Raw genomic sequence first — 25532 nt, 5'->3', positions numbered from 1 at the left:
ATAGATGTTGATAGGCAGAGACGAAAGATATATATATATATATATATATATATATATATATATATATATATATATATATATATATATATATATATGTGTGTGTGTGTGTGTGTGTATATATATATATATATATATATATATATATATATATATATATATATATATATATATATATATATATATATATATATATATATATATATATATATATATATATATATATATATATATATATATATATATATATATATATATATATATATATATATATATATATATATATATATATATATATATATATATATATATATATATATATATATATATATACACACACACACACACACATATTATGTATAATTATTAATTACCTTTCCTGAAGAAGAGTGCACCAGTTTTGTCCGCTGCATCCATTTTGGAGAAATGTCGTTCAAAACGAGCCTTCATCGTATCGAAGCTGTTGTACTCTGCGATGGTTTGCAGAGTTTTTTCGCTGAGCTGTGTGTTGAGAAACCCATTGAGCTTCCTCATTTCTGCCATGATGTCCCTCTTCATGTCTTCAAATTGCATGAAGTGAAGGTTGGGGTGATCCCGCTTTTCCAAGGCTTCTTTCAGGAGGAGCCAGTATGGGCCGTACACCACTGCGGAGGAGCAGGAGGAGACAGAATAGTAGTAAACTGACTTTCGCGATAGCTATTTTTGGAGTTTTAATCATATATAAGGATTTTCATTCATGCATTTAATTATCTTAAATGTGTAATAGTACCAAAATCCAGCGCCTCGAGATACCGTATTTGAAAGCAGCGACGAACCAAATTTGTGGCTTTACCGTGCAGCAGCGACGGGCCAAATTTGTGCAATGATATTGATATGCCGGACGTGTTACTTGGGTTCCGTGTCGCCGTCAGGAGACTCCGTGGGAGGGAGATATGCAAAACACCTTGCACAGCTTCTATAGTTTAATATTCCTCCTTAGTAATACAATTCACTCTGACTCTTCACTGACCACTAGCTGACAATGGCTTACTATGACTGTGACTGACTCCTCTCGGCCTCTTCTCATATATATATATATATATATATATATATATATATATATAATACATATATAATACATATATATATATATATATATATATATATATACCGAACAGTACAGTCTAGAACGTTACAGTATATATTCGATTATACAAGAATGAACATGTAGCAAAAATCTGGGCGAGTTGGCAACACTTCCCGCCTGGCGCCTGACCGCGGGCCCCGCGGGGCGCGGGCGGGGCCTTGCTCCCCGCCCCCCTGCTCGCTCCTCCCGGAGTCTTCCAGAGGCCCATAGACCCCGGGGGAAGCTTCCAGCACAACACTATCCCCCCCTCTTAATTGTGATTGTCCCGATCACACACTTAACTATATACAAACATAAGAAAATTATTAAAAACAGAAGACCTATGTCGTCGTCGACCTCCTCTCGGTCCTGGACGTCCCTTGCGTTTTCGTCGGCTGCTGGGTGTCTGTAGTTGTCCCAGGTGTAGTTTCCCGGACCGTGGTACCTTCATAGCCGGTTGACGTGGACAACATTCGGATTGGTCCTTTCCGTTATCCGGATTCTGTAAGTCACGTCGGAGAGGCGTTCTAGCACAGTATAAGGGCCTTCCCAGGGGCTTTGTAGCTTCGGAGGCCTTCCCCAGGAGGCCTTCCTGTCAGTAGGTCCACTGGCAATCGCAGCTCACGTCCAAACATCAGCTTTACCGGCAAATACCCTGTAGTCTCGTGGGCGGCAGACCTGTAGGCCATGAGGAGCGCAGGCAGCTTCTGATCCCATGAAGACTGGTCATTGTTGCACTGCTTGGCCAACTCGTGGCCCAACGTCCAATTAAACCTCTCCACCAGTCCATCTGACTGTGGGTGCAGAGGGGTGGTCCGGGTCTTCTTGATACCCAGAAGCTTGCAGCACTCAGCACGGACTGTTGACTCAAAATTCCTTCCCTGGTCGGAATGGAGCTCGTTAGGCACACCGAAACGACAGAAGAACTCCTCCACCAATAACTTAGCGATGGTAGTGGCTTCTTGGTCAGGGATGGCGTAGGCTTCCGGCCACTTGGTGAAGTAATCCATTGCGTAATCCGCTGTCCACTCGAACTTGCGCCCCTTCTTCGTCAGGAGGTGCAGTGGTGCAGCAATCGTAGCGAAGCCTTTCACAAACCTGCGGTAGTATGAGCACAACCCGAGGAAGCTCCGCAGCTCCTTCACGTTGGTGGGTGTCGGCCGGTTCCTTACCGCAGCCACCTTCTCAGGATCAGTGCGTACTCCAGCCTCGCTCACGATGTGTCCCAAGTATTGGACCTGCTTTTGGAATAGGCAGCATTTCTTCGGGCTCAGCTTAAGGTGTGCAGCTCTAAACCGGGCGAAGACCTCTGATAACCTTTCCATTTCCTGCTCGAAGGTCTGGCCAAAAACAATCACGTCGTCGAGGTAGATGAGTGCCGTCTTCCAGTGAAGTCCCTCCAGCACCCTCTCCATCAGCCGCTCGAACGTGGCCGGCGCGATGCACAGACCAAAGGGCATGACGTTAAACTGCCACAGGCCTTGACCGTAGGAGAAGGCTGTTTTCTCTTTGTCCTGCTCCGCCATTTTGACTTGGTGATACCCAGACTTCATATCTAGTGTTGAAAACCACTTGGAGCCCACCAAAGCGTCGAGGGTGTCGTCGATCCATGGGAGTGGGTAACACTTCCCGCCTAGCGCCTGACCGCGGGCCCCGCGGGGCGCGGGCGGGGCCTTGCTCCTTGCCCCCCTACTCGCTCCTCCCGGAGTCTTCCAGAGGCCCATAGACTCCGGGGGAATCTTCCAGCACAACAATATGAACCCCCAAAAATAGATGATGCACAAACTGATCACAAATGCTTTGATATGTATTATGAAATGATTTGTCTGAGTGATGATTTTTACTCATTTTTCTCGCTTAGAGGGACCATTAAGAAACATGATCCCCGCTGCTACCGGGTTAAATGTATATAAAAAAATGCTATTGGAGTCACGGTCTCTGGAGCCTTGAAAAATGCCACCATCGTGTCAGTTCACAAAAAACGGCGCCTTGACAAAGAGACAAAGAGCTACCGACTTCCTACTCTTCCCCCTTTAACCTTCAAATTTTTCACCAAGGTCGTGATAGAACTCGGGCAGCGCCAGACTTAGCAAGCCAAGGGAGCATGCTGGGCCCCCTAACTAGTCATTCAACAACTGACAACATGAACGTCATCAACCAAGTTGTCGAAAAATCTGCAACAACAAAAATCCACTTTGCACTGCTTTCATCGATTATGAGAAATCAGAAAGGTAATAGTGATTGGATTGAGTGTTTTTGGCATGCGCAGCAATATCGCGAATAGCAATCTGCCACTCTCCCTGGAGAGTGGAGATGGTGGAGTGCAGGCAGAATAGCATGGCGGTGGTGATATGCTTCTCAGACACTTGCTGCCCCACAGGATGTTAAAAAGCTAAGAGGCGCACAAAGAGGGTGGGAGAGAAAACTGCTGAGTATAACATGGAGAGACAGTAAGCGAGCATCATGGATTAGAGAGCAATGTTGGTGAATGCCTACAATAATAAACGGACTTGGGCAGGGCATATCATGTGTAGAGCAGCGGACAACAGATGGACATAAAAAGTAACAGAGTTGCAATCTAGAAATTGTAGAAGTCAAGGCAGACAGAGGACCAAGTGAAAAGATTAAATTAGATCATTTGTCGGAGCAGCATGGAGCACGTCAGCATCAGGCAGAGGTGGAGAACGTTGAGAAAGGCCTTTCTCCTGCACTGGAATACTAATGGCCGATGATGATGATGATGATGATGAGAATGATGATGTTGACCTGCCTAGGTATTATGATTACATTGAGCCGGTTTAGTTTAATTTACCTAGAACCTGTAGTTAGTTAGATGTTTACATTTAAAATGATATATTTTTTTAAACACCCTGTGTGTGTGTGTGTGTGTGTGTGTGTGTGTGTGTGTGTGTGTGTGTATATATATATATATATATATATATATATATATATATATATATATATATATATATATATATATATATATATATATATATATGTGTGTGTTTGTGTGTGTATATTTATGTGTATATATATATATATATATATATATATATATATATATATATATATATATATATATATATATATATATCTATATATATATATATATGTGTGTGTGTGTGTGTGTGTGTGTGTGTGTGTTTACCTAGTTGTATTTACCTAGTTGTGAAATACAGGAAAAGAGCCGTACTAGGCTCGTGCTGTCCCGTCTCCATAACGCTTATTATCCAGTTTGGCTTTAAATTCATGAATCGTTTATGCACACAGTCTCCTTGTCAAGTCCGTTCCATGTTGTTATGCTTCTGTATGGAAAACTGTATTTCTTGATGTCTCTCCTACAGTCGCTCTTCTTCAATTTCTTACCATTGCCTCTTGTCACACTTTTGTCACGTACCACTAGGTCTTCCCTGTCCAATTTCTCCAATCCCTCTTGTATCCTGTACAATGCTATTAGGTCCCCTCTCTCTCTTCTGCTCTCCAGTGTTGTTAGTCCCAATTTCTCCAGTCTTTCTTCATAAGTATGTTCTCTCAGAGTTTCCGGTAATTTAGTCGCTGCTCTTTGTATTATTTCCAACTTTCTAATTCCTTTTTTCAATCTAGGTGACCACACTAATGCTGCATATTCCAGTCTTGGACGTATCATCGATGTTATTAGTTTCTTCACCATTTCTTCATCTAAATATGTAAATGCTGCTTTTATGTTTCTAAGAAGATTGTATGTTTCCCCAGTTATCCGGTCTATATGTTTTCCAAAGGATAACTTGTCTGTTATGATCACTCCCAGATGTGTGTGTGTGTGTGTGTGTGTGTGTGTGTGTGTGTGTGTATATATATATATATATATATATATATATATATATATATATATATATATATATATATATATATATATATATATATATATATATATATCTATATATATATATATATATATATATATATATATATATATATATATACATACATGGACAGGGATATGTACAATCGTGGGACGCAAGTGATAACACACTGTCCACTGAGTTTCGTTCACCGGTCCCGACTTTAGAATATATACACCGCATGGAAGGAGGCTAATGTTCAGATATGTCACTACATATACACTCTCCATAATTTATTAGATATGAATTTGTCAGTTGTGCACACTGATAACAACTTTTAAATTCGCGGACGAAAATGTCTCTTTACTTTTCGTTCAAGTTTAGTCAGGGACAGCTAAAGTTTACAACGCTATCATGCATTTGAATAAATGTGTATTCATTCCTGCAACGTCCTCGCTAAGAAAATACGAATAAAACATTGATAACGTGCACAAAAATTCTGATATGGTTTAAAAATATATAATAATACCACCGTTTAGCTCTCGCTTGACAATGTTATGCAATGACGTCATCGACCATGCCAGCCGGCGTATTTAAGAAACTAGTAGGCTATTATGAATTGAAATGAATTACAAAGCTATTATTTTGCATTTGAGAATACGAAGTGACTCGTTTGCATTTATGAAACTAGGCTATTACTTTGCATTTACGAATACTAAGTTATTATTATGCATTTAAGAAAACTAGGCTATTATTTTGCAGTGACTTTTTTTCTTAAGAGAAATTAATCTCTCTCTCTCTCTCTCTCTCTCTCTCTCTCTCTCTCTCTCTCTCTCTCCATAATGCATACTGGCGACGAAAGCCAAGCAAGTATTTACATAATGGAATGCAGAAAATCTTATTACAGATCGTGCACTAGTGGAAACAAGAGCATTCATAACAGATTTTTTTTAACGAAACATAATCATCGTGCAGTTGATGCTCACAATGTCGTAAGAAAAATCCTTAAATAATATCTCTCTCACACCCACACACACTCTTTGATCCTTGCACACACTTACACGGGGGGGGGGGGGGGGATTGCTCCCCTCTTGCACGAGGGAGCACGGGCCTTTGCCAAAGGCGGCCCGGAGCAGGGAGCCGACAGACCGAATCTATCGGGGATCGAAATCTAGCCGACCAAGTCGGTCTATCGATGAGGACTGGCGTGTCTCTGTCTCACACACAGACACACATACGTCTTATATAACTCGAATGCAGCTCTGCTGGATAGTTGCCGTCTTTCGCTAGCGGTGTCCGAAACATTTTGGAAACTGTGTCATCACTTGTGTCCCACGACTGTACATAAATAGAGCAGTGGATGAGAGATGATGATGATGACAGTGGAACGCCAGCACTCCTCGGGCGAGCAGCCGGGTGGCCCTTCTACGGAGGCGAGGTGGACCCGTGGGGTCATCCTCGCTTAGGGCAACCCCTCCGTGGTCAAGTTGACCAGTCGGCTGCTCGCACGTGTCAGCTACGGGTGTCCGCTGGGCGCCTGCCCAGAGAGCCCGTGCCTCCGTCGCTGCTCGCCGGCTCTTACTCGTGGCTGTGGCGGCGGCGGAGGCTTCCCCACACCCGCCGCACGCCAGCGGCGGGTTCCCCCCTGCGACGGGCCGTCGCACCGATAAAGGCCCGTTCCCCCTTTTTAGGGGGTAAATCCTTGAAGAAGAAGAGATGATGAGTGAGCCAGTCATCTGGTAACATTAATGTGGGTGAACCATAACAATAGAGACTAAACACGTTTAAGTGCAGCTCAGGGGTTGGCAACGATGTACTAATACTCGCTTATGTCGAGCTGATTATGTTGAGGGGGTGAAACATAAGGAGGGGGGTTATGTCTCGTCATTGTTAATACTCGGATATGTTTCAGTTTACGTCTCACATAAATTTCTTTATAAGTACGGGCCCAGCAGACTTGGGTTTTTTCTTCTTATGATGTTCATGGTGAGGATATGAAAACCTTACAATCATTCTATGTGGCTATTGGAAGAAAGAAAAATACTCGTATGCACAAAAATCCCTCCCCCCAAAAAAAAAAAATGTCTTTTACGTACCATTATCATTTACGAAGTATTCAACAAATTCTTCCAACGAAGATTGAAAGTCATACAGTTTTGTCCACTTGCTGTGATGGTAAAGAGAGACGACCATGTCCTTGGGGTTCCTGGCGACGAACACGACCTGAGGAAGAGATTTGTTCACCTGGAGCTCATTTTAGTGTGTGTGTACTTAAGTGTGCACTGGTCCGCTTTGTCTTCAGCATGGTGGCACCAGTTTTCCCGGGGACGTGACAAGGATGAACTTGGTTACCTAAAATATTCTATGAGAAGATGTGTGTATTGTTGGACTGATGAGGGAGAGGTAAATCTAATCTTTAACTTAACATTTTCAATTTGGTAAATATAAAATTATAGCATCAGTCTCCACTGGTTCTGGTTGCCGCTGTTTTTCCTGTTTCGGTAATAAATGTTACAAAACGGATTCCAGCGGTAGAAATATCAGGGCAACTTTCAAGGATGTTTGAAGTTATCTTTGATTCTTGAGGAATGTTTTTATTACGTATGACAAAGAAAACTTTACAAATTGTTTGCATTCGGGTTTCATAAAAGACGTCGGAGAAAACTATCAAATTTCTCACCAAATGTCTTGAAAGAGAAAAAAATACGAAAAACCGTAAATAAGCGGCCATCAGCTAAATTAATACAAAAAAGGACACCTGAATGATTTTGATAATTTCAGTTCTGTCAGCGTGCTCTCAAATTACATATTTAGGAAAAAATCATCACAAACGAAATTTCAGACGCATTAGAATCTAACCACCCCATGGAACAAGCTGTCTCCTGGAGTGGGCTCTCAGCCTTGGACTCATCCAGACAGTGCACTAAGCGATGCTGAAGGCAAATAAATACAGAGGACCCTTGTTTAGCGCTGATTCTCTGCAGGGAGGACTCCGACTTAAGGAAACTGTGACGGTATGGATTGCGTTTTGACAGCAGGGAGAAGAGAAAGTATATTATTGATTTTTTGAAGACATACGCGAGGGCAGAGCAGTGACTATGATACTCACACATAGGGTGGAAAGGTTTCATCCTTCTAAAATAAAATAAAATAAAATATAGTTTAGGCCGATGCCATTATGGCGTGCTTAGAAGAAATTAAATAAAAAAAGAAACAGCGAGGATACGGTGATATAAATCGGAAACGAATGCTTACGTGATCTTCGGTTTGCAGATGACAGTGTTCTTTTTCACAAATCAAGCGGCAGAAGGTAAAAACTAAACAGCCTGGGAAGTCTACAAGTAAAAGTTAAAATGAATAACAACACTGTAGTAATATTCACCCATGCTCAAAGCGAACAAATGATTATTATTCAAAAGAAAACTCTATATAAACAGCTAACGCACACACACACACACACACACACACACACACACACACACACACACACACACACACACACACACACACACACACTATCTCTAAGGCTGAACTCTTCTCTCAAACTTTCTGTAACAACTCCACTCTGGACGATTCTGGGCATATTCCTCCTACTCATCCCCCCTCTGACTCCTTCATGGCTGTTATTAAGATTCTTAAGAACGATGTCTTCTATGCCCTCTCTGGCCTCAACTCTCAGAAGGCTTATGGACCTGATGGAGTGCCTCCTATTGTCCTTAAAAACTGTGCCTCCGTGCTAACACCCTGCCTGGTCAAACTCTTTCGTCTCTGCCTATCAACATCTGCCTGTCCTTCCTGATGGAAGTATGCCTTCGTACAGCCTGTGCCTAAGAAGGGTGACCGCTCCAATCCTTTAAACTACCGCCCTATAGCTTTACTTTCCTGTCTATCTAAAGCTTTTGAATCAATCCTTAACCGGAAGATTCAAAAGCACCTTTCCACTTCTGACCTTCTATCTGATCGCCAGTATGGGTTCCGCAAGGGGCGTTCTACTGGCGATCTTCTTGCTCTCTTAACTGACTTGGTTATCCTCTCTTAGGCGTTTCGGTGAAACTTTCGCAGTTGCACTAGACATATCGATAGCTTTCGATAGAATCTGGCACAAGTCTTTGCTTTCTAAACTGCCCTCTTACGGTTTCTATCCTTCTCTCTGTTCCTTTATCTCCAGCTTCCTTTCCGGTCGTTCTATCTCCGTTGTGATAGACGGTCACTGTTCTTCCTCTAAACCTATCAACAGTGGTGTTCCACAGGGCTCTGTCCTATCACCCACTCTCTTCCTGTTATTCATCAATGATCTTCTTTCCATAACAAACTGTCCTATCTACTCATACGCTGACGACTCCACTCTGCATTATTCAACTTCTTTCAGCAGAAGACCTTCTCAACAGGAATTACTAGACTCCAGAATGTAGGCTGCAGAACGCTTAACCTCAGACCTTGATATCATTTTCGATTGGGATAAAAGGAACCTTGTGTCCTTCAATGCCTCAAAAACCCAATTTCTCCACCTATCAACTCGACACAATCTTCCAAACACCTATCCCCTATTCTTCGATAACACTCAGCTGTCACCTTCTTCAACACTAAATATCCTCGGTCTATCCTTAGCTCAAAATCTCAACTGGAAACTTCTCATCTCCTCTCTCACTAAATCAGCTTCCTCGAGGTTGGACGTTCTGTATCGTCTCCGCCAGTTCTTCTCCCCCGCACAGATGCTTTCCATTTATTGGCTTCGTCCGCCGTCGTATGGAGTATGCATCTCACGTGTTGGGGGGCTCCACTCACACAGCTCTCCTGGACAGAGTAGGGTCTAAGGCTCTTCGTCTCATCATCTCTCCTCCTCTTACTGATAGTCTTCTACCTCTAAAATTTCGCCGCCATGTTGCCTCTCTTTCTATCTTCTATCGATATTTTCATGCTGACTGCTCTTCTGAACTTGCTGACTGCATGCCTCCCCCCCTCCCGCGGCCCCGCTGCTCTCCACTGTTCACTCTAGCTCATCCCTATACTGTCCAAGCCCCTTATGCAAGAGTTAACCAGGATCTTCACTCTTTCATCCCTTACACTGATAAACTCTGGAACAGCCTTCCTTCGTCTGTATTTCCTCCTGCCTATAACTTGACCCCTTTCAAGAAGAGCGTATCAAGACACCTCTCCACCCGAAACTGACCTCTCTTTTGGTCACTATACCATCTTTTGTGGTTCGAGCGGCAAGTTGCGTTTTTTTTTTCTACACTTTGTTGCCCTTGAGCCGACTCTTTTGTTGTAAAACACACACATACATACACACACACATATATATATATATATATATATATATATATATATATATATATATATATATATATATATATATATATATATATATATATTTTTTTTTTTTTTTTTTTACGTCTACACCTATAGCGCCGGTAGGCTTGCTTGAGGGGCCTAGATGGTGTTCGGCCCCAGCCCGTCATGGCGGAGGCAAGTGTTTATAGTGGCGCCATCTTCTCCTGGCTCATGCTGCCCCCCGGAACAACGTTCTTGATTCACTTAGACGGTTTCCTCTAGAGTCCGGGTTGATGAGTGGTCTTCAGGACAGCATGTGGGTAGTTTTAAGCCACTCGGCGGTGACTGAAAAATCCGAGGTGGTAGCGTGGGGATTCGAACTCGCATCGTCCATCACGTGGTGAATGTAGGCCCAACACGCTACCACTCAGCCACTGCCTATATATATATATATATATATATATATATATATATATATATATATATATATATATATATATATATATATATATATATATATATATATATATATATATATATATATATATATATATATATATATATATATATATATATATATATATATACACACACACACACACACACACACACACACATATACGATGCAAACTAGAGGCACAAGACAGTATAACAAATGGAAGCATTCTGGAGCGGCCTGTGTCCTGCAGGGTGGTGATGATGGCCAGGCTGCTCCAACCTCTTCGACACTGTGAGCCACTTCAGCCTAAACTTATGAATCAAAGGCCACATATCGAAATTTTGTTGATAAAACCTAAAAGATATAACTCGATATTGCTTGCATGAGTTCATGGCAAGAAGTGTACAAGATCGTCCCGCGGGGCCGTAGATGGCCCACCCTGATATTTATTTTATTGAAACATCTCTAGCTATACATGCTTTTGTCTGTCTTTAATCTATTTGTCACTTTCCCATCTATCTTCCTATCTATCCATTATTTATTCATGTGTTTGCACTTTTATCTAATAGGAACTGAACGAAGAAAAAGGTTTTTTTCAGAGAAGGGAAGCAGCTCATGGGAAAAAAACGTTTGGCACTATTCCAGTAACAGAAAAAAAAAGAATGGGGCAAAAAGAGATCAATTTCGGAAGAAGTGTCTTGATCCTCTGCTCTTGAAAGAGTTCAAGTCGTATACAGGAGGAAATACAGGACGGAGGAGCTCCATAATTTACTATCGCAAAGGGTGAAAAAGTGAAGATGCTGGATAACTCTTACATAAAGGATTTGGATAGGATAGGGATGAGCAGGAGTGGAAAGTTGAGTGCAGCGGGGACCCCGAAAAGGGGGGAGGCATGCAGTTAGCAAGTTCAGAAGAGCAGTCAGAATGTAAATATCAATAGAAGAAAGAGAAGCAACATTGCTGTGGAATTTAAGAGGTAGAAGACTTTCAGTGCTTTAAATAGTTGCAGTTCAGTCGGTGTGCTCACCTTACAGGTTTCCAGGAGGTTCGGTGGAAGTAATGAAAAAGGCAAGTGCGTTTTGATTGTTCGGGGCTGCGGTGTTGCCTCCGTCACCTGCAGCATCAGTCCTGCGTTGATGTCCTTCCCTGGACACGCTGACTCAAACATCCATCGGAAAACATTCAGGGAGTTCTCGCTATCCAGGTGATCCTGCACCAGCATGTCCAAACTGAAGATAATTAACATACTAGTCGGGAGAAACGCACACTCATACGCACAGAAACAAAAGTTGTCACTTATGTAGCGCTGACAAATGTAATTAATGCATATTTAATATTTGATACACGATTTCAAATAGTGCGCAGCTGACAAGTGACAGAGTGATGTACTGAGGTGATGCGACACCACTGTGGAGAGGTTCGGCCCCTACCCAAACGGACTTCATATAATGTGTCGGACTGTAGTGGAAGTGGGCAGAGGATTAGGCTACTGCTCGAGATACTCTGAGTTCAGACCCCTTCCCAGTAGTGCCTCCTGTTTCACGGCCCATGTCCTCACCGAAGGGGCGGTCACATGTCCTCACCGAACGGGGCGGTCACATGTCATCAAGAAACGAGGCAGTCACATGTCCTCACCGAACAGGGCGGTCACATGTCCTCACCGAACGGGGCGGTCACATGTCATCACCGAACGGGGCGGTCACATGTCATCACCGAACGGGGCGGTCACATGTCCTCACCGAACGGGGCGATCACATGTCCTCACCGAACGGGGCGGTCACATGTCCTCACCGAACGGGGCGGTCACATGTCCTCACCGAACGGGGCGGTCACATGTCCTCACCGAACGGGGCGGTCACATGTCCTCACCGAACGGGGCGGTCACATGTCCTCACCGAACGGGGCGGTCACATGTCCTCACCGAACGGGGCGGTCACATGTCCTCACCGAACGGGGCGATCACATGTCATCACCGAACGGGGCCGTCACATGTCCTTACCGAACGGGGCGGTCACATGTCATCACCAAACGGGGCGGTCACATGTCATCACCGAACGGGGCGGTCACATGTCATTACCGAACGGGGCGGTCACATGTCATTACCGAACGGGGCGGTCACATGTCATTACCGAACGGGGCGGTCACATGTCATTACTGAACGGGGCGGTCACATGTCATTACCGAACGGGGCGGTCACATGTCACATGTCCTCACCGAATGGGGCGGTCACATAACATCACCGAACGGGGCGGTCACTTGTCATTTTTTCTTGAAAGAGTTCAAGTCGTAGGCAGGAGGAAATACAGATGAAGGAAGATTCTTCCAGAGTTTACCAGCGTGAGGGATGAAAGAGTGAAGATGCTGGTTAACTCTTGCATAAGGGGTTTGGACAGTATAGGGATGAGCATGAGTAGAAAGTCGTGTGCAGCGGGGCCGCGGGAGGGGGGGAGGCATGCAGCTAGCGTGGAAATATCGATAGAAGATAGAAAGAGAGGCAACAGTACCGAACGGGGAGGACACATGTCATTACCGAACGGGGTGGTCACATGTCCATACCGAACGGGGTGGTCACATGTCCATACCGAACGGGGTGGTCACATGTCATCACCGAACAGGGCGGTCACATGTCATTACCGAACGGGGCGGTCACATGTCATCACCGAAGAGGGGGTCATATGTCATCACCGAATGGGCGGTCATATGTCATCACCGAACGGGGTGGTCACATTTCATTACCGAACGGGGCGGTCACATGTCATCACCGAAGCGACGGTCATATGTCATCACCGAACGGGGTGGTCATATTTCATTACCGAACGGGGCGGTCACATGTCATCACCGAACGGGGCGGTCACATGTCCTCACCGAACGGGGCGGTCACATGTCCTCACCGAACGGGGTGGTCACATGTCATCACCGAACGGGGCGGTCACATGTCATTACCGAACATGTCATTACCGAACGGGGTGGTCACATGTCATTACCGAACGGGGTGGTCACATGTCCTCACCGAACGGGGTGGTCACATGTCATCACCGAACGGGGTGGTCACATGTCCTCACCGAACGGGATGGTCACATGTCCTCACCGAACGTGGTGGTCACATGTCCTCATCGAACGGGGTGGTCACATGTCCTCACCGAACGGGGTGGTCACATGTCCTCACCGAACGGGGTGGTCACATGACCTCACCGAACGGGGTGGTCACATGTCCTCACCGAACGGGGTGGTCACATGTCCTCACCGAACGGGGCGGTCACATGTCCTCATCGAACGGGGCGGTCACATGTCCTCACCGAACGGGCGGTCACATGTTCTCACCGAACGGGGCGGTCACATGTCATCACCGAAGGGGCGGTCACATGTCCTCACCGAACGGGCGGTCACATGTTCTCACCGAACGGGGCGGTCACATGTCATCACCGAAGGGGCGGTCATATGTCATCACCGAACGGGGTGGTCACATTTCATTACCGGACGGGGCGGTCACATGTCATCGACGAAGGGGCGGTCATATGCCATCACCGAACGGGGCGGTCACATGTCCTCACCGAATGGGGCGGTTGCATGTCCTCATTGAACGGGGCAGTCACATGTCCTCACCGAACGGGGCGGTCACATGTCCTCACCAAACGGGGCTGTCACATGTCATCACTGAAGGGGCGGTCACATGTCCTCACCGAACGGGGCGGTCACATGTCCTCACAGAACGGGACGGTCACATGTCATCACCGAAGGGGCGGTCACATGTCATCACCGAACGGGGCGGTCACATGTCATCACCGAAGGGGCGGTCACATGTCCACCCTGAACGGGGCGTTCACATGTCATCACCGAAGGGGCGGTCACATGTCCACACGGAACGGGGCGGTCACATGTCCACACCGAACGGGGCGGTCACATGTCATCACCGAACGGGGCGGTCACATGTCCTCACCGAACGATGCGGTCACATGTCCTCACCGAACGGAGCGGTCACATGTCATCACCGAACGGGGCGGTCACATGTCATCACCGAAGGGGCGGTCATATGTCCACACGGAACGGGGCGGTCACATGTCCACACCGAACGGGGCGGTCACATGGCATCACCGAACGGGGCGGTCACATGTCATCACCGAACGGGGCGGTCACATGTCCAAAATTGTCCACACCGAACAGGGCGGTCACATGTCCTCACCGAACGGGACAGTCACATGTCATCACCGAACGGGGCGGTCACATGTCATCACCGAACGGGGCGGTCACATGTCCTCACCGAACGGGGCGGTCACATGTCATCACCGAACGGGGCGGTCACATGTCCTTACCGAACGGGGCGGTCACATGTCAATACCGAACGGGGCGGTCACATATCCTCACCGAACGGGGCGGTCACATGTCATCACCGAACGGGGCGGTCACATGTCATCACCGAACGGGGCGGTCACATGTCCTTACCGAACGGGGCGGTCACATGTCAATACCGAACGGGGCGGTCACATGTCCAAAATTGTCCACACCGAACAGGGCGGTCACATGTCCTCACCGAACGGGACAGTCACATGTCCTCACCCAACGGGGCGGTCACATGTCCTCACCGAACGGGGCGGTCACATGTCCTCACCGAACGGGGCGGTCACATGTCATCACCGAACGGGGCGGTCACATGTCATCACCAAATGGGGCGGTCACATGTCAACACCGAACGGGACAGTCACATGTCCTCACCCAACGGGGCGGTCACATGTCATCACCGAACGGGGCGGTCACATGTCCTCACCGAACGGGGCGGTCACATGTCATCACCGAACGGGGCGGTCACATGTCCTCACCGAACGGGGCGGTCACATGTCATCACCGAACGGGGCGGTCACATGTCATCACCGAAGGGGTGGTCACATGTCATCACCGAACGGGGCGGTCACATGTCATCACCGAAGGGGCGGTCACATGTCATCACCGAACGGGGCGGTCACATGTCATCACCGAACGGGGCGGTCACATGTCCTCACCGAACGGGGCGGTCACATGTCCTCACCGAACGGGGCGGTCACATGTCATCACCGAACGGGGCGGTCACATGTCATCACCGAACGGGGCGGTCACATGTCCTCACCGAACGGGGTGGTCACATGTCCTCACCGAACGGGGCGGTCACATGTCCTCACCGAACGGGGCGGTCACATGTCATCACCGAAGGGGCGGTCACATGTCATCACCGAACGGGGCGGTCACATGTCATCACCGAACGGGGCGGTCACATGTCCTCACCGAACGGGGTGGTCACATGTCCTCACCGAACGGGGCGGTCACATGTCCTCACCGAACGGGGCGGTCACATGTCCTCACCGAACGGGGCGGTCACATGTTATTACCGAAGGGGCGGTCACATGTCATCACCGAACGGGGCGGTCACATGTCATCAGCGAACGGGGCGGTCACATGTCATCACCGAACAGGGCGGTCACATGTCCTCACCGAAGGGGGCGGTCACATGTCATTACCGAAGGGGCGGTCACATGTCATTACCGAACGCGGCGGTCACATGTCATCACCGAACGGGGCGGTCACATGTCATCACCGAACGGGGCGGTCACATGTCCTTACCGAACGGGGCGGTCACATGTCATCACCGAACGGGGCGGTCACATGTCCTCACCGAACGGGGCGGTCACATGTCCTCACCGAAGGGGCGGTCACATGTCCTCACCGAACGGGGCGGTCACATGTCCTCACCGAACGGGGCGGTCACATGTCATCACCGAAGGGGCGGTCACATATCATTACCGAAGGGGCGGTCACACGTCCACACCGAACGGGGCGGTCACATGTCATCACCGAAGGGGCGGTCACATGTCCACACCGAACGGGGCGATCACATGTCATCACCGAAGGGGCGGTCACATGTCCACACCGAACGGGGCGGTCACATGTCATCACCGAAGGGGCGGTCACATGAACACACCGAACGGGGCGGTCACATGTCCTCACCGAACGGGGTGGTCACATGTCATCACCGAAGGGGCTGTCACATGTCATCACCGAACGGGGCGGTCACATGTCCTCACCGAACGAGGCTGTCATATGTCCTCACCGAACGGGGCGGTCACATGTCCTCACCGAACGGGGCGGTCACATGTCATCACCGAAGGGGCGGTCACATGTCATTACCGAACGGGGCGGCCACATGTCATCACCGAACGGGGCGGTCACATGTCATCACCGAACGGGGCTGTCACATGTCCTCACCGAACAGGGTGCTCACATGTCCTAACCGAACGGGGCGGTCACATGTCCTCACCGAACGGGGTGGTCACATGTCCTCACCGAACGGGGCGGTCACATATCATCACCGAACGGGGCTGTCACATGTCCTCACCGAACGGGGCGGTCACATGCCCTCACCGAACGGGGGGGTCACATGTCATCAACGAACGGGGCGGTCACATGTCCTCACCGAACGGGGTGGTCACATGTCCTCACCGAACGGGATGGTCACATGTCCTCACCGAACGTGGTGGTCACATGTCATCAACGAACGGGGCGGTCACATGTCCTCACAAAACGGGGCGGTCACATGTCCTCACCGAACGGGGTGGTCACATGTCCTCACCGAACGGGGTTGTCACATGTCATCAACGAACGGGGCGGTCACATGTCCTCACCGAACGCGGTGATCACATGTCCTCATCTGCCCTGATTCTCTCTCTCTCTCTCTCTCTCTCTCTCTCTCTCTCTCTCTCTCTCTCTCTCTCTCTCTCTCTCTCTCTCTCTCTCTCTCTCTCTCTCTCTCTCTCTCTCTCTCTCTCTCTCTCTCTCTCTCTCTCCCTTTTTGTCAAAAGCTATTTGCAACCCAATGACAAAACACCAAGAGACAGTAACGTTGAACATTTGTGCGTGCGAGTAAATATTGAAAAAGTTAATTTAAATATATCTGTCACCTACAGGCCTTCCGGGCAATCACTCGATGACGACCTTGAAATATACAGCGTTTTAAGGCGGTCACTTCATAACAACGACTCACTGATTTTAGGAGACTTTAACCTCACCCATATCGACTGGGCGACACTGTCAGGTACAGAAGGTGAGTCACATAGAATGATGGAATTTCTAGAAGAAAATTATCTAAGCCAAATAGTTTCTGAACCAACTCGACAAAATAACATACTCGACCTTTTTGTAACGACCCAAGATAACCTAGTCAGTAATGTCACGGTAGGAGAACACCTCGGTTCCTGCGATCATAAATTAGTGCGCGTTGACATTAGAGCTCAAACATCAGTGACTGAAAATAAAGTAAAGGTGCCCAATTTCAAAAGAGCTAACTTCGTAGAAATCCGACAAAAACTAATATAAATGCAACTATCAGATGACGGTAATGTAGAGGACGCCTGGCTAAGCTTTAAAAATCACTTACTCACTCAGCAGAACACATTCGTCCCCTTGTGCGAGAAGCGAATCAACACTAATAAATGCCCACCTTGGTTTAATAGCGAAATTAAATACTCAGTCAAGGAGAGAAGATTGTTTTACAGGTTTAAAGAAAGAACAAAGCACGCCCGAAAACATTAGACTTTATAACGATGCCAGGCGACGAGTAAAAAGATTAGTATGTCAGGCAAAGCGTAGATATGAAGAAAATATTGCAGCCAACTGTAAAAATAATCCGAAATCTTTCTTCAGTTACATAAACAACAGAAAGGCGATCAGGAGTGGAATTGGACCTTTAACAAACAGCGATGGTGCACTAGTGACTGACAGCCAACACATTGCAAACCTCTTAAACAGTTACTTTTCCTCGGTGTTTAATACTAACAGTCTTCCTCTCACTACCACCAGCACCAGTACTAATGTAAATCTCGAGCATGCATTGCCTAATTTTGAAATAACAACCGATGAAGTCCTTAAAGCTCTCCATGCACTTAAAACAAATAAAAGTCCCGGACCCGATAAAGTATACCCTATACTGCTTAAAGAAACAAAGAGCGAAATAGTCTCCTCCCTCACAACCGTATTCAATGTGTCCTTGCGACAAGGCATCGTCCCTTTGGATTGGAAAAAGGTTTACGTGACACCGATTTTTAAGAAAGGAGACAAAAAAATACCAGGTAACTACCGACCCATTAGTCTAACTTCAATTGTAGGTAAGCTACTTGAGAGCATAATTAGAGACAAAATTGTGAGTTACCTCGAAATCCACTCATTAATTGGGGATTCACAACATGGCTTCCGTAACAAAAGATCCTGCCTATCAAACCTATTGACCTTTTATAACGACCTCTTCTCAGTTTATGACGTAACCAAATCATTGGACGTAGTCTATCTTGATTTCCAGAAAGCGTTTGATAAAGTCCCACATCATAAATTACTTTATAAATTAAAACAAATAGGTATTGACGGTCAAGTAAATCAATGGATCGCGAATTGGTTGAGCAACAGACAACAAAGAGTGATGATTGACGGATTTAATTCAGAGTGGGCGCCGGTCACTAGTGGCGTCCCTCAGGGCTCGGTTCTTCGCCCAATGCTCTTCATTATTTACATCAAGGACATGGATGTTGGACTCAATAATCGCATTAGTAAATTTGCAGACGACACAAAGATTGGTAACTCGGTTCTCACTGACGAAGACAGGCAAAGCCTCCAAGAGGATTTGCACAAAATTTCAGCTTGGTCGGATAGATGGGAGATGCCCTTTAACGTAGACAAGTGCCAGGTCCTTCAAGTTGGAACAAGAAATAAAAAGTTCGATTACGAAATGCGCGGCTTTAAACTCAAAAGCGTTCAGTGCTTTAAGGACCTGGGGGTCAAAATCGCGACAAACCTCAAATTCTCACATCAATGCATCGATGCAGCAAATAAAGCGAACAGAATGTTGGGCTTCATTAAAAGAAACTTTTTATTCAAGAATAAAGATGTAATACTTCAGCTCTACAAGAGTTTAGTCAGACCCCACTTGGAATATGCGGTACAGTTTTGGTCTCCTCACCATGCAAAGGACATTGCTAAATTAGAAGGTGTTCAGCGTCGGGCAACAAAAATTATCCCTTCCTTGCGCAACAAATCCTACGAAGAAAGGCTTTCCACCCTTAACATGTTCTCTCTTGAGAAACGTCGCCTCCGAGGAAAACTGATCGAATGTTTTAAAATACTTAATGGTTTCACGAATGTAGACAGAACAAAATTGTTTATGATCGATGACACTTTGCGAACGAGGAACAATGGCATAAAACTCAAATGTAGACAAGTAAATTCAGACTGCACCAAATTTTTCTTCACCAACGTTGTAGTGCGAGAATGGAATAAGCTCCCACCGTCAGTGGTCCAATGTAACACGATTGACTCCTTTAAAAACAAGCTCGACCGTCACTTCCTTGAACTTAATATTGACTAGAGTAGAAAAGCAACGTTTTGGAGCCATCTGATTAGTGTAGATTCACTTAGGTTTAAGGACAGACCACCTAGTCTGGACTATAGGGTCTGTGTGGTCTGATTTTCTATGTAATTCTCTCTCTCTCTCTCTCTCTCTCTCTCTCTCTCTCTCTCTCTCTCTCTCTCTCTCTCTCTCTCTCTCTCTCTCTCTCTCTCTCTCTCTCTCTCTCTCTCTCTCTCTCTCTCTCTCTGCATGAGCAATTTCTTAGAGCAAAAGAAATTCCCATTAATCTACTTCATCATATGAGAAGGTACAAATGAATCAGAACATTTAACACTATGGTATTAAAAGGTTAGTTGTTTTGCACACTTGGGCTAATATCTAGCACTGCCATATCAAAACTGGCCTCTTAAAGGTTCCTATAAACAAAACAGATATTCGCCAAGATTTAAACTGGCCCAAGTGATGCCGATTCTCGAAGTGAACAATCGCTAACATAAATACCGTTAAATTCGAGACCATCTGTATTGCATGGCGGCACAACCTACTCGAGGAACGGCCGGATGGGGTGGGCGCCTTCACTCGCGTTGGTCAGGTCGATGCCGCTCCTCATGCCGGAAATGATCTCCTGCGTCCAGGTGGTGCCACACTTCGGGTACGTCATAACCACGACATCGCTTGCCTGGAACTGATTATTACGTTATTATGAGAAGGTAAAAAATATAGGCATTCCTGTAGCTGAGAATTGATGGCTTACTAGTACTTGCGGTGACTGATGCCCTGCTGCCCCATGCACCCTCTACCCCCTCCAGCACCCTCCGGGTAGCAACAGTGGTGGCGGTGGCTGAGTGGTCAGATTGCGAGCGACGCGTCCACGAAGACGTGGGTTCGCGTCCCACCCGCCACCACAAGCTGGGATTTTTCAGATACCGCCGAGTGGTTTAAGACTACCTAATTGCTGTCCTGAAGACCACCTATCAACCTAGACTTTAGATTTTCTTTCTAAAGAGAGGTTCAAAGATTAATTTCGGGGGATAGCATGAGCCAAGCAAGATGGTGTTAACTTAAACACTTGCCCGCGCCATAACGGGCTGGGTCCGACATTCAGCCACACCAAGAAAGCAGGGAAAGGGAAAGGAGGGAAAGAGGTAGATCAGAGGGTGATACTGAAAACAGAGGGAAGGGAGACTGGAACAGAGGAAGAAATAAGGTCAGTAATACAAGAGTACTGGAGTTAGGTAATCAAGATAGATACAGGGGATAGAGGAATAGAGAACATGGTGATCTACAGCTACAGAAAGGAAATGGAGGAGGTAGGAATAGAAATAGGGGAGGTAGAGCGAGCACTGAAAATGTTGAAGAATGGGAAGGCGGCAGGAACAGATGACATTATCGGAGAATTCCTTAAGTATGGAGGAGATGCAGTCAGGAAGGTTATTTTTAATATCTGCAAGGAGGTTTTGGAGGAAGGGGAGGTACCACAGGACTGGAAAAAGAGCAGGGTAACTCTGATACATAAAGGAGGGGGAAAGGATAAAGCGGAGATAGGAAATTATAGGCCAATAGCTATCATGAACACCGTGGCAAAGGTGTTTGGAATAGTAATAAATGAAAAGTTGAAGGCCTGGATAGAGACGCAAAAGGTGCTAGGAGAGGAACAGAGTGGATTTAGGAAAGGCAGAGGAGGGCTGGAAAATATATTTTCCTTAAAAGAGATTATTGAAAGGAACAGGCTGCAGAGGAAGGAGTTATACCTAGTATTCATAGATCTTGAAAAGGCGTACGACACAGTGAACAGAGAAAAGCTCTTTAGACTGCTAGGACATGTAGGTGTAGATGAAAAGATAGTAAATATAATACAGAGTCTATATGAGGGAAATAAGGTGCAGTTCACGTTAGAATACGTCACTACTGGGTGGTTAGAAAATAATGTAGGAGTCAGGCAAGGCTGTGTGATGTCCCCGACGCTTTTCAACATGTACCTCGAGGAGCTGATAGTGAGAATTCGGAAAGCCGGGAAAGGAGTAGAGATAGGAGGAGAGAGGTTAGGGTGCCTGGCCTACGCTGATGATGTAGTGTTGATGGCGGAGAGGAAGGAGGAGATGGAGGAGATCCCGCACATAACTCAGGCATACGGGAGGGAGTGGGACCTGAAATTTAGTGAAAGGAAATGTAAGGTTATGGAGTTTGGAAGTGGAGGCAGTAACCAATAGGTACTAGTAAACAACGTGCTGGAGGTAGTCGATAAATATGTGTGCCTAGGAATGGAGGTTAGCAAGGAAGGCATAGGAGGGGAGAAACAGAGGAAGGTGAATGAAGGGAAGGCAAGGAGGATGTCAGGGATGATAATAAATGGAGGCAATAGAGTAGTAAACAAATATGACATAGGGCGAAGTCTATGGAAAGGAGTAGGTGTACCATATTGCCTCTATGGATCAGAGATAACGCACTACAGAGAAGGGGACATTGCACAGCTAGAAAAGGTTCAGAACACGGTAGGCAGGTGGGGATTAGGAGCCCCCAGGAGCACAGCGGTAGAGGCCGTCAGGGGAGATATGGGATGGAGTACGTTCAAGGAAAGAATAGTAAAGGGCAAGTTGGGCTTCCTAAAGAAAATTGAAAAGAGTACTGAGGAGAGATGGGCAAAGAAAATACTGCAAGAAAGTGGAAACAAGTCCACCTGGGGGAAAGAGTTAGAGAGGTGGAAAAGAAGAGAACACCTGAGGGAAGAGTGGAATGAAATGGAGATCAGGGATGTGAAGAAGGCAGTTGAAAGGAACGGACAAGTCAAATGGCATGAAGGAATGAGTGGCAAGTGAACGCTAAAATGGTACAGTAGGAAGCAGAAAGCAGAGGGAGTACACTGGCATGTAGGAGACTGGGGGAGCAAGCTGTTGTTTAAAGCAAGAACAGGAACCCTGGAGGTAAACGGCAGGAACAGGGACGGGGGAACTGTAGCTGTAGAACAGGGGAGATAGAAACAGTAGAACACCTAATAGTGGAATGCAGCAACTATGAGAGGCAGAGAGGGGAGTTAGTGGCAGGAGTAGTGACGGTGATAGGCAGAGAGGAGTGGGCTAGGAGGCTAGAGGAGGACAACGGGGCGATCTGCACGGTGTTGGGGCTGTATGGGGACAAAAAGGAGACAGAAAGAAGAATGGTAAAGTTGGCAAAAGTGTTCCTCGCGCAATGCTGGGAAAAAAGGGCACAAATGTCTGAATAAGTGAAGATAAGTGACTTTATTTCAGGTTAGAAAATAACATAATACTGAAAAGGAAGGTGTGTGAATAAGAAGAAGGGAGGAACGAGAGGAAGAGGACCTATAGAAGCGATACAAAGCGTTACAGGTCAAAAGAAGAAGAAGAAGATACCGGGCGCCATAGGCAGAAAAAAATGACAGGTAGTGCTTTGTGAACCTTGTCCTTACCTGTGGACTTCAAACACACACACACACACACACACACACACACACACACACACGCGCACACACACACACACACACACACACACACGCACACACACAACAAAAGTTATACCTGCAAGTAATAAACAAAGGTAGAAAAATTCTCCCAAAGAACCTATTTGTTCAAAATGGATATTTCGAATTTAGCAAGGTGAAGACTTTTTATTCTGTTCAAGGACGGTTCGTTGTTGAAAAGTCTTATTCCGTAATATTTAGGAAGAGAAAACGGCCCAGTGTTTCACATCAGTATTTGAACGTTAGCGTCTTAACATTGTTCCGAACATACAATCAGAACTTGAGCCTATCAGTCAGAATACTTGAATCATGGCACGAATTGAAGAGCTGGCTGTCATGCTGTCTTCTTTTGGCATCAGTCAGACGCTTTACTCGTAATGGTATTCTAAATCATTCACTAAAATATTATTAAAATAGCTATACTTAAAGCTGAGGATATCGTAATGAAAAGTCGTTAAGATTAATTTATTTCCGATGGACTGCCTTGTGACCTTAAAATTGTAGATCCTGTCAGCAAAGAAGAGGTAGGGCGAAGGGAACAGCCACCTGCCGGGGTGGAGGCGCACCAGCCCGGAGCGGTAGGCGGACCAGTCCTTCTTGTAGCGGGACAATTCTTCGCCCTCCAGAAGCTCTGCTCGGTGGCCGCTCATCAGGTACACCATTTTCCTGAAGAAAGAAAGCGATAGCATGCTCCCTCGAGACTACTGGATTTAGTTAACAAGTGCAAGTTATATGCATAGCTGGGCGTTATCGCGATAAGTTATCGCGATTCTTTATCGCTGATAACAAAATCGGATTATCGACCATCCGCTACTTATTTAAATATATATCGGTATCTTCGTTACTTTTGTAACCAAACTAGCGATAATCGCTACTTTTTTTCCGCCTTTCAGAAAAAAAAACCGTTGTCTCCCTACTGCGCATGCGTGGCCCGGTGTTGTATGAAAAAACTTCGGGGTATGAAATGGCTTCGGTGATGAGATTTCATACTTAGATCATGAAAATTAAAACACTAGGTTATTTTTTTATGATACTCAAATATCAATATATCATAGAGAAAAATCATTTAACTTTGCCCCCAAAAATGACTATTCACTGCCTCAAATTTGATATTCCATATTCGTTTGTGACCATGCCATGATACTGAAGGTACCCGGTGTTGTGTTATTTGGTGTCTCACCGTCAAAAGCTGGCGCTTTTGTTTACAAACACTGGTCTCTCGTGAACTGCGCATGATCAGACCATTAAGTGTAGACCTGTACAGCCTCACAATGCTTTTTTAACACATTAAGAGTTGCTGGAAAGCTGAATCAAACATACAGTACCACCATCCTCACTGTTTCTAGAACGACACTCTGTACATATAAATACAACTCGTACAGAGTGTCGTTCTAGAAATAGCGAGGATGGTGGTAGTGGTACTATATGTCTGATTCAGCCTTCCAGCAACTCTTAATTACGGTTTAAAAGCTTTGTGAGACTGTACAGGTCTACGCTTGCTGGTCTGAGCATGCACCGTTCACGAGAGACCAGTGTTTGTAAACAATTTTTGACGGTGGAGACGCCAAATAACACAACACCGGTTCAGGCATTTCTAGTATTACCGTCCATATGTACGTGTCAACGTGTGGTTTTAAGGTTTTGTAAGTTTCCTAAAATACAGATAATGAAAATTTGAATTCATCAATGTTGTTCGATCTGAAATATCAATATAGTATCGTTTTCGCCTATCGGACTTATCGCTAGCTAGTATCGGAATTGTGGATTTATATCGGTTATCGCCTATATTTGTGTCTCTAGTTAACGAATATCGGTTATCGCCGTTAAGGTTTTTCATTATCAGTTATCGGTTATCGGGAACAAGGTTTTCTGTTATCGTGCCCAGCTAGGGTTATATGTATCCCCTTCCCAAACATATATATATATATATATATATATATATATATATATATATATATATATATATATATATATATATATATATATATATATCAAGAAACTGTTTTTAACCAACAGAAAAACATCTCAACAAACCACTTGTGCCAGGAATCGAACCCGTGCTTTCT

General features: G+C 45.9%; 2 protein-coding genes across 2 annotated transcripts in view; one reads left to right on the top strand and one right to left on the bottom strand.

Moving 5' to 3' along the window:
- Positions 1–25532, top strand: part of LOC126983599 (bestrophin-2-like) — a 184831-nt gene that overhangs the window by 93787 nt on the left and 65512 nt on the right. The window lies entirely within an intron of this gene.
- LOC126983628 (sulfotransferase 1C4-like) overlaps positions 1–25532 on the bottom strand; it is a 43581-nt gene that overhangs the window by 2400 nt on the left and 15649 nt on the right. The window contains exons 2-6 of the mRNA XM_050836493.1: positions 23958–24132; positions 20537–20676; positions 11661–11862; positions 7020–7146; positions 372–641 (exon numbers count right to left, since the gene is read on the bottom strand). Of these exons, the coding sequence (XP_050692450.1) occupies positions 372–641; positions 7020–7146; positions 11661–11862; positions 20537–20676; positions 23958–24128 (910 nt within the window). The 5' untranslated portion in view covers positions 24129–24132. The remainder of the gene's footprint in view (positions 1–371; positions 642–7019; positions 7147–11660; positions 11863–20536; positions 20677–23957; positions 24133–25532) is intronic.

This window comes from Eriocheir sinensis, chromosome 5 (genome assembly GCF_024679095.1).
Source record: "Eriocheir sinensis breed Jianghai 21 chromosome 5, ASM2467909v1, whole genome shotgun sequence".
NCBI lineage: Eukaryota > Metazoa > Arthropoda > Malacostraca > Decapoda > Varunidae > Eriocheir > Eriocheir sinensis.
Note: the sequence above shows the minus strand (reverse complement) of the source record. Positions and strands in the feature narration are given on the sequence as shown.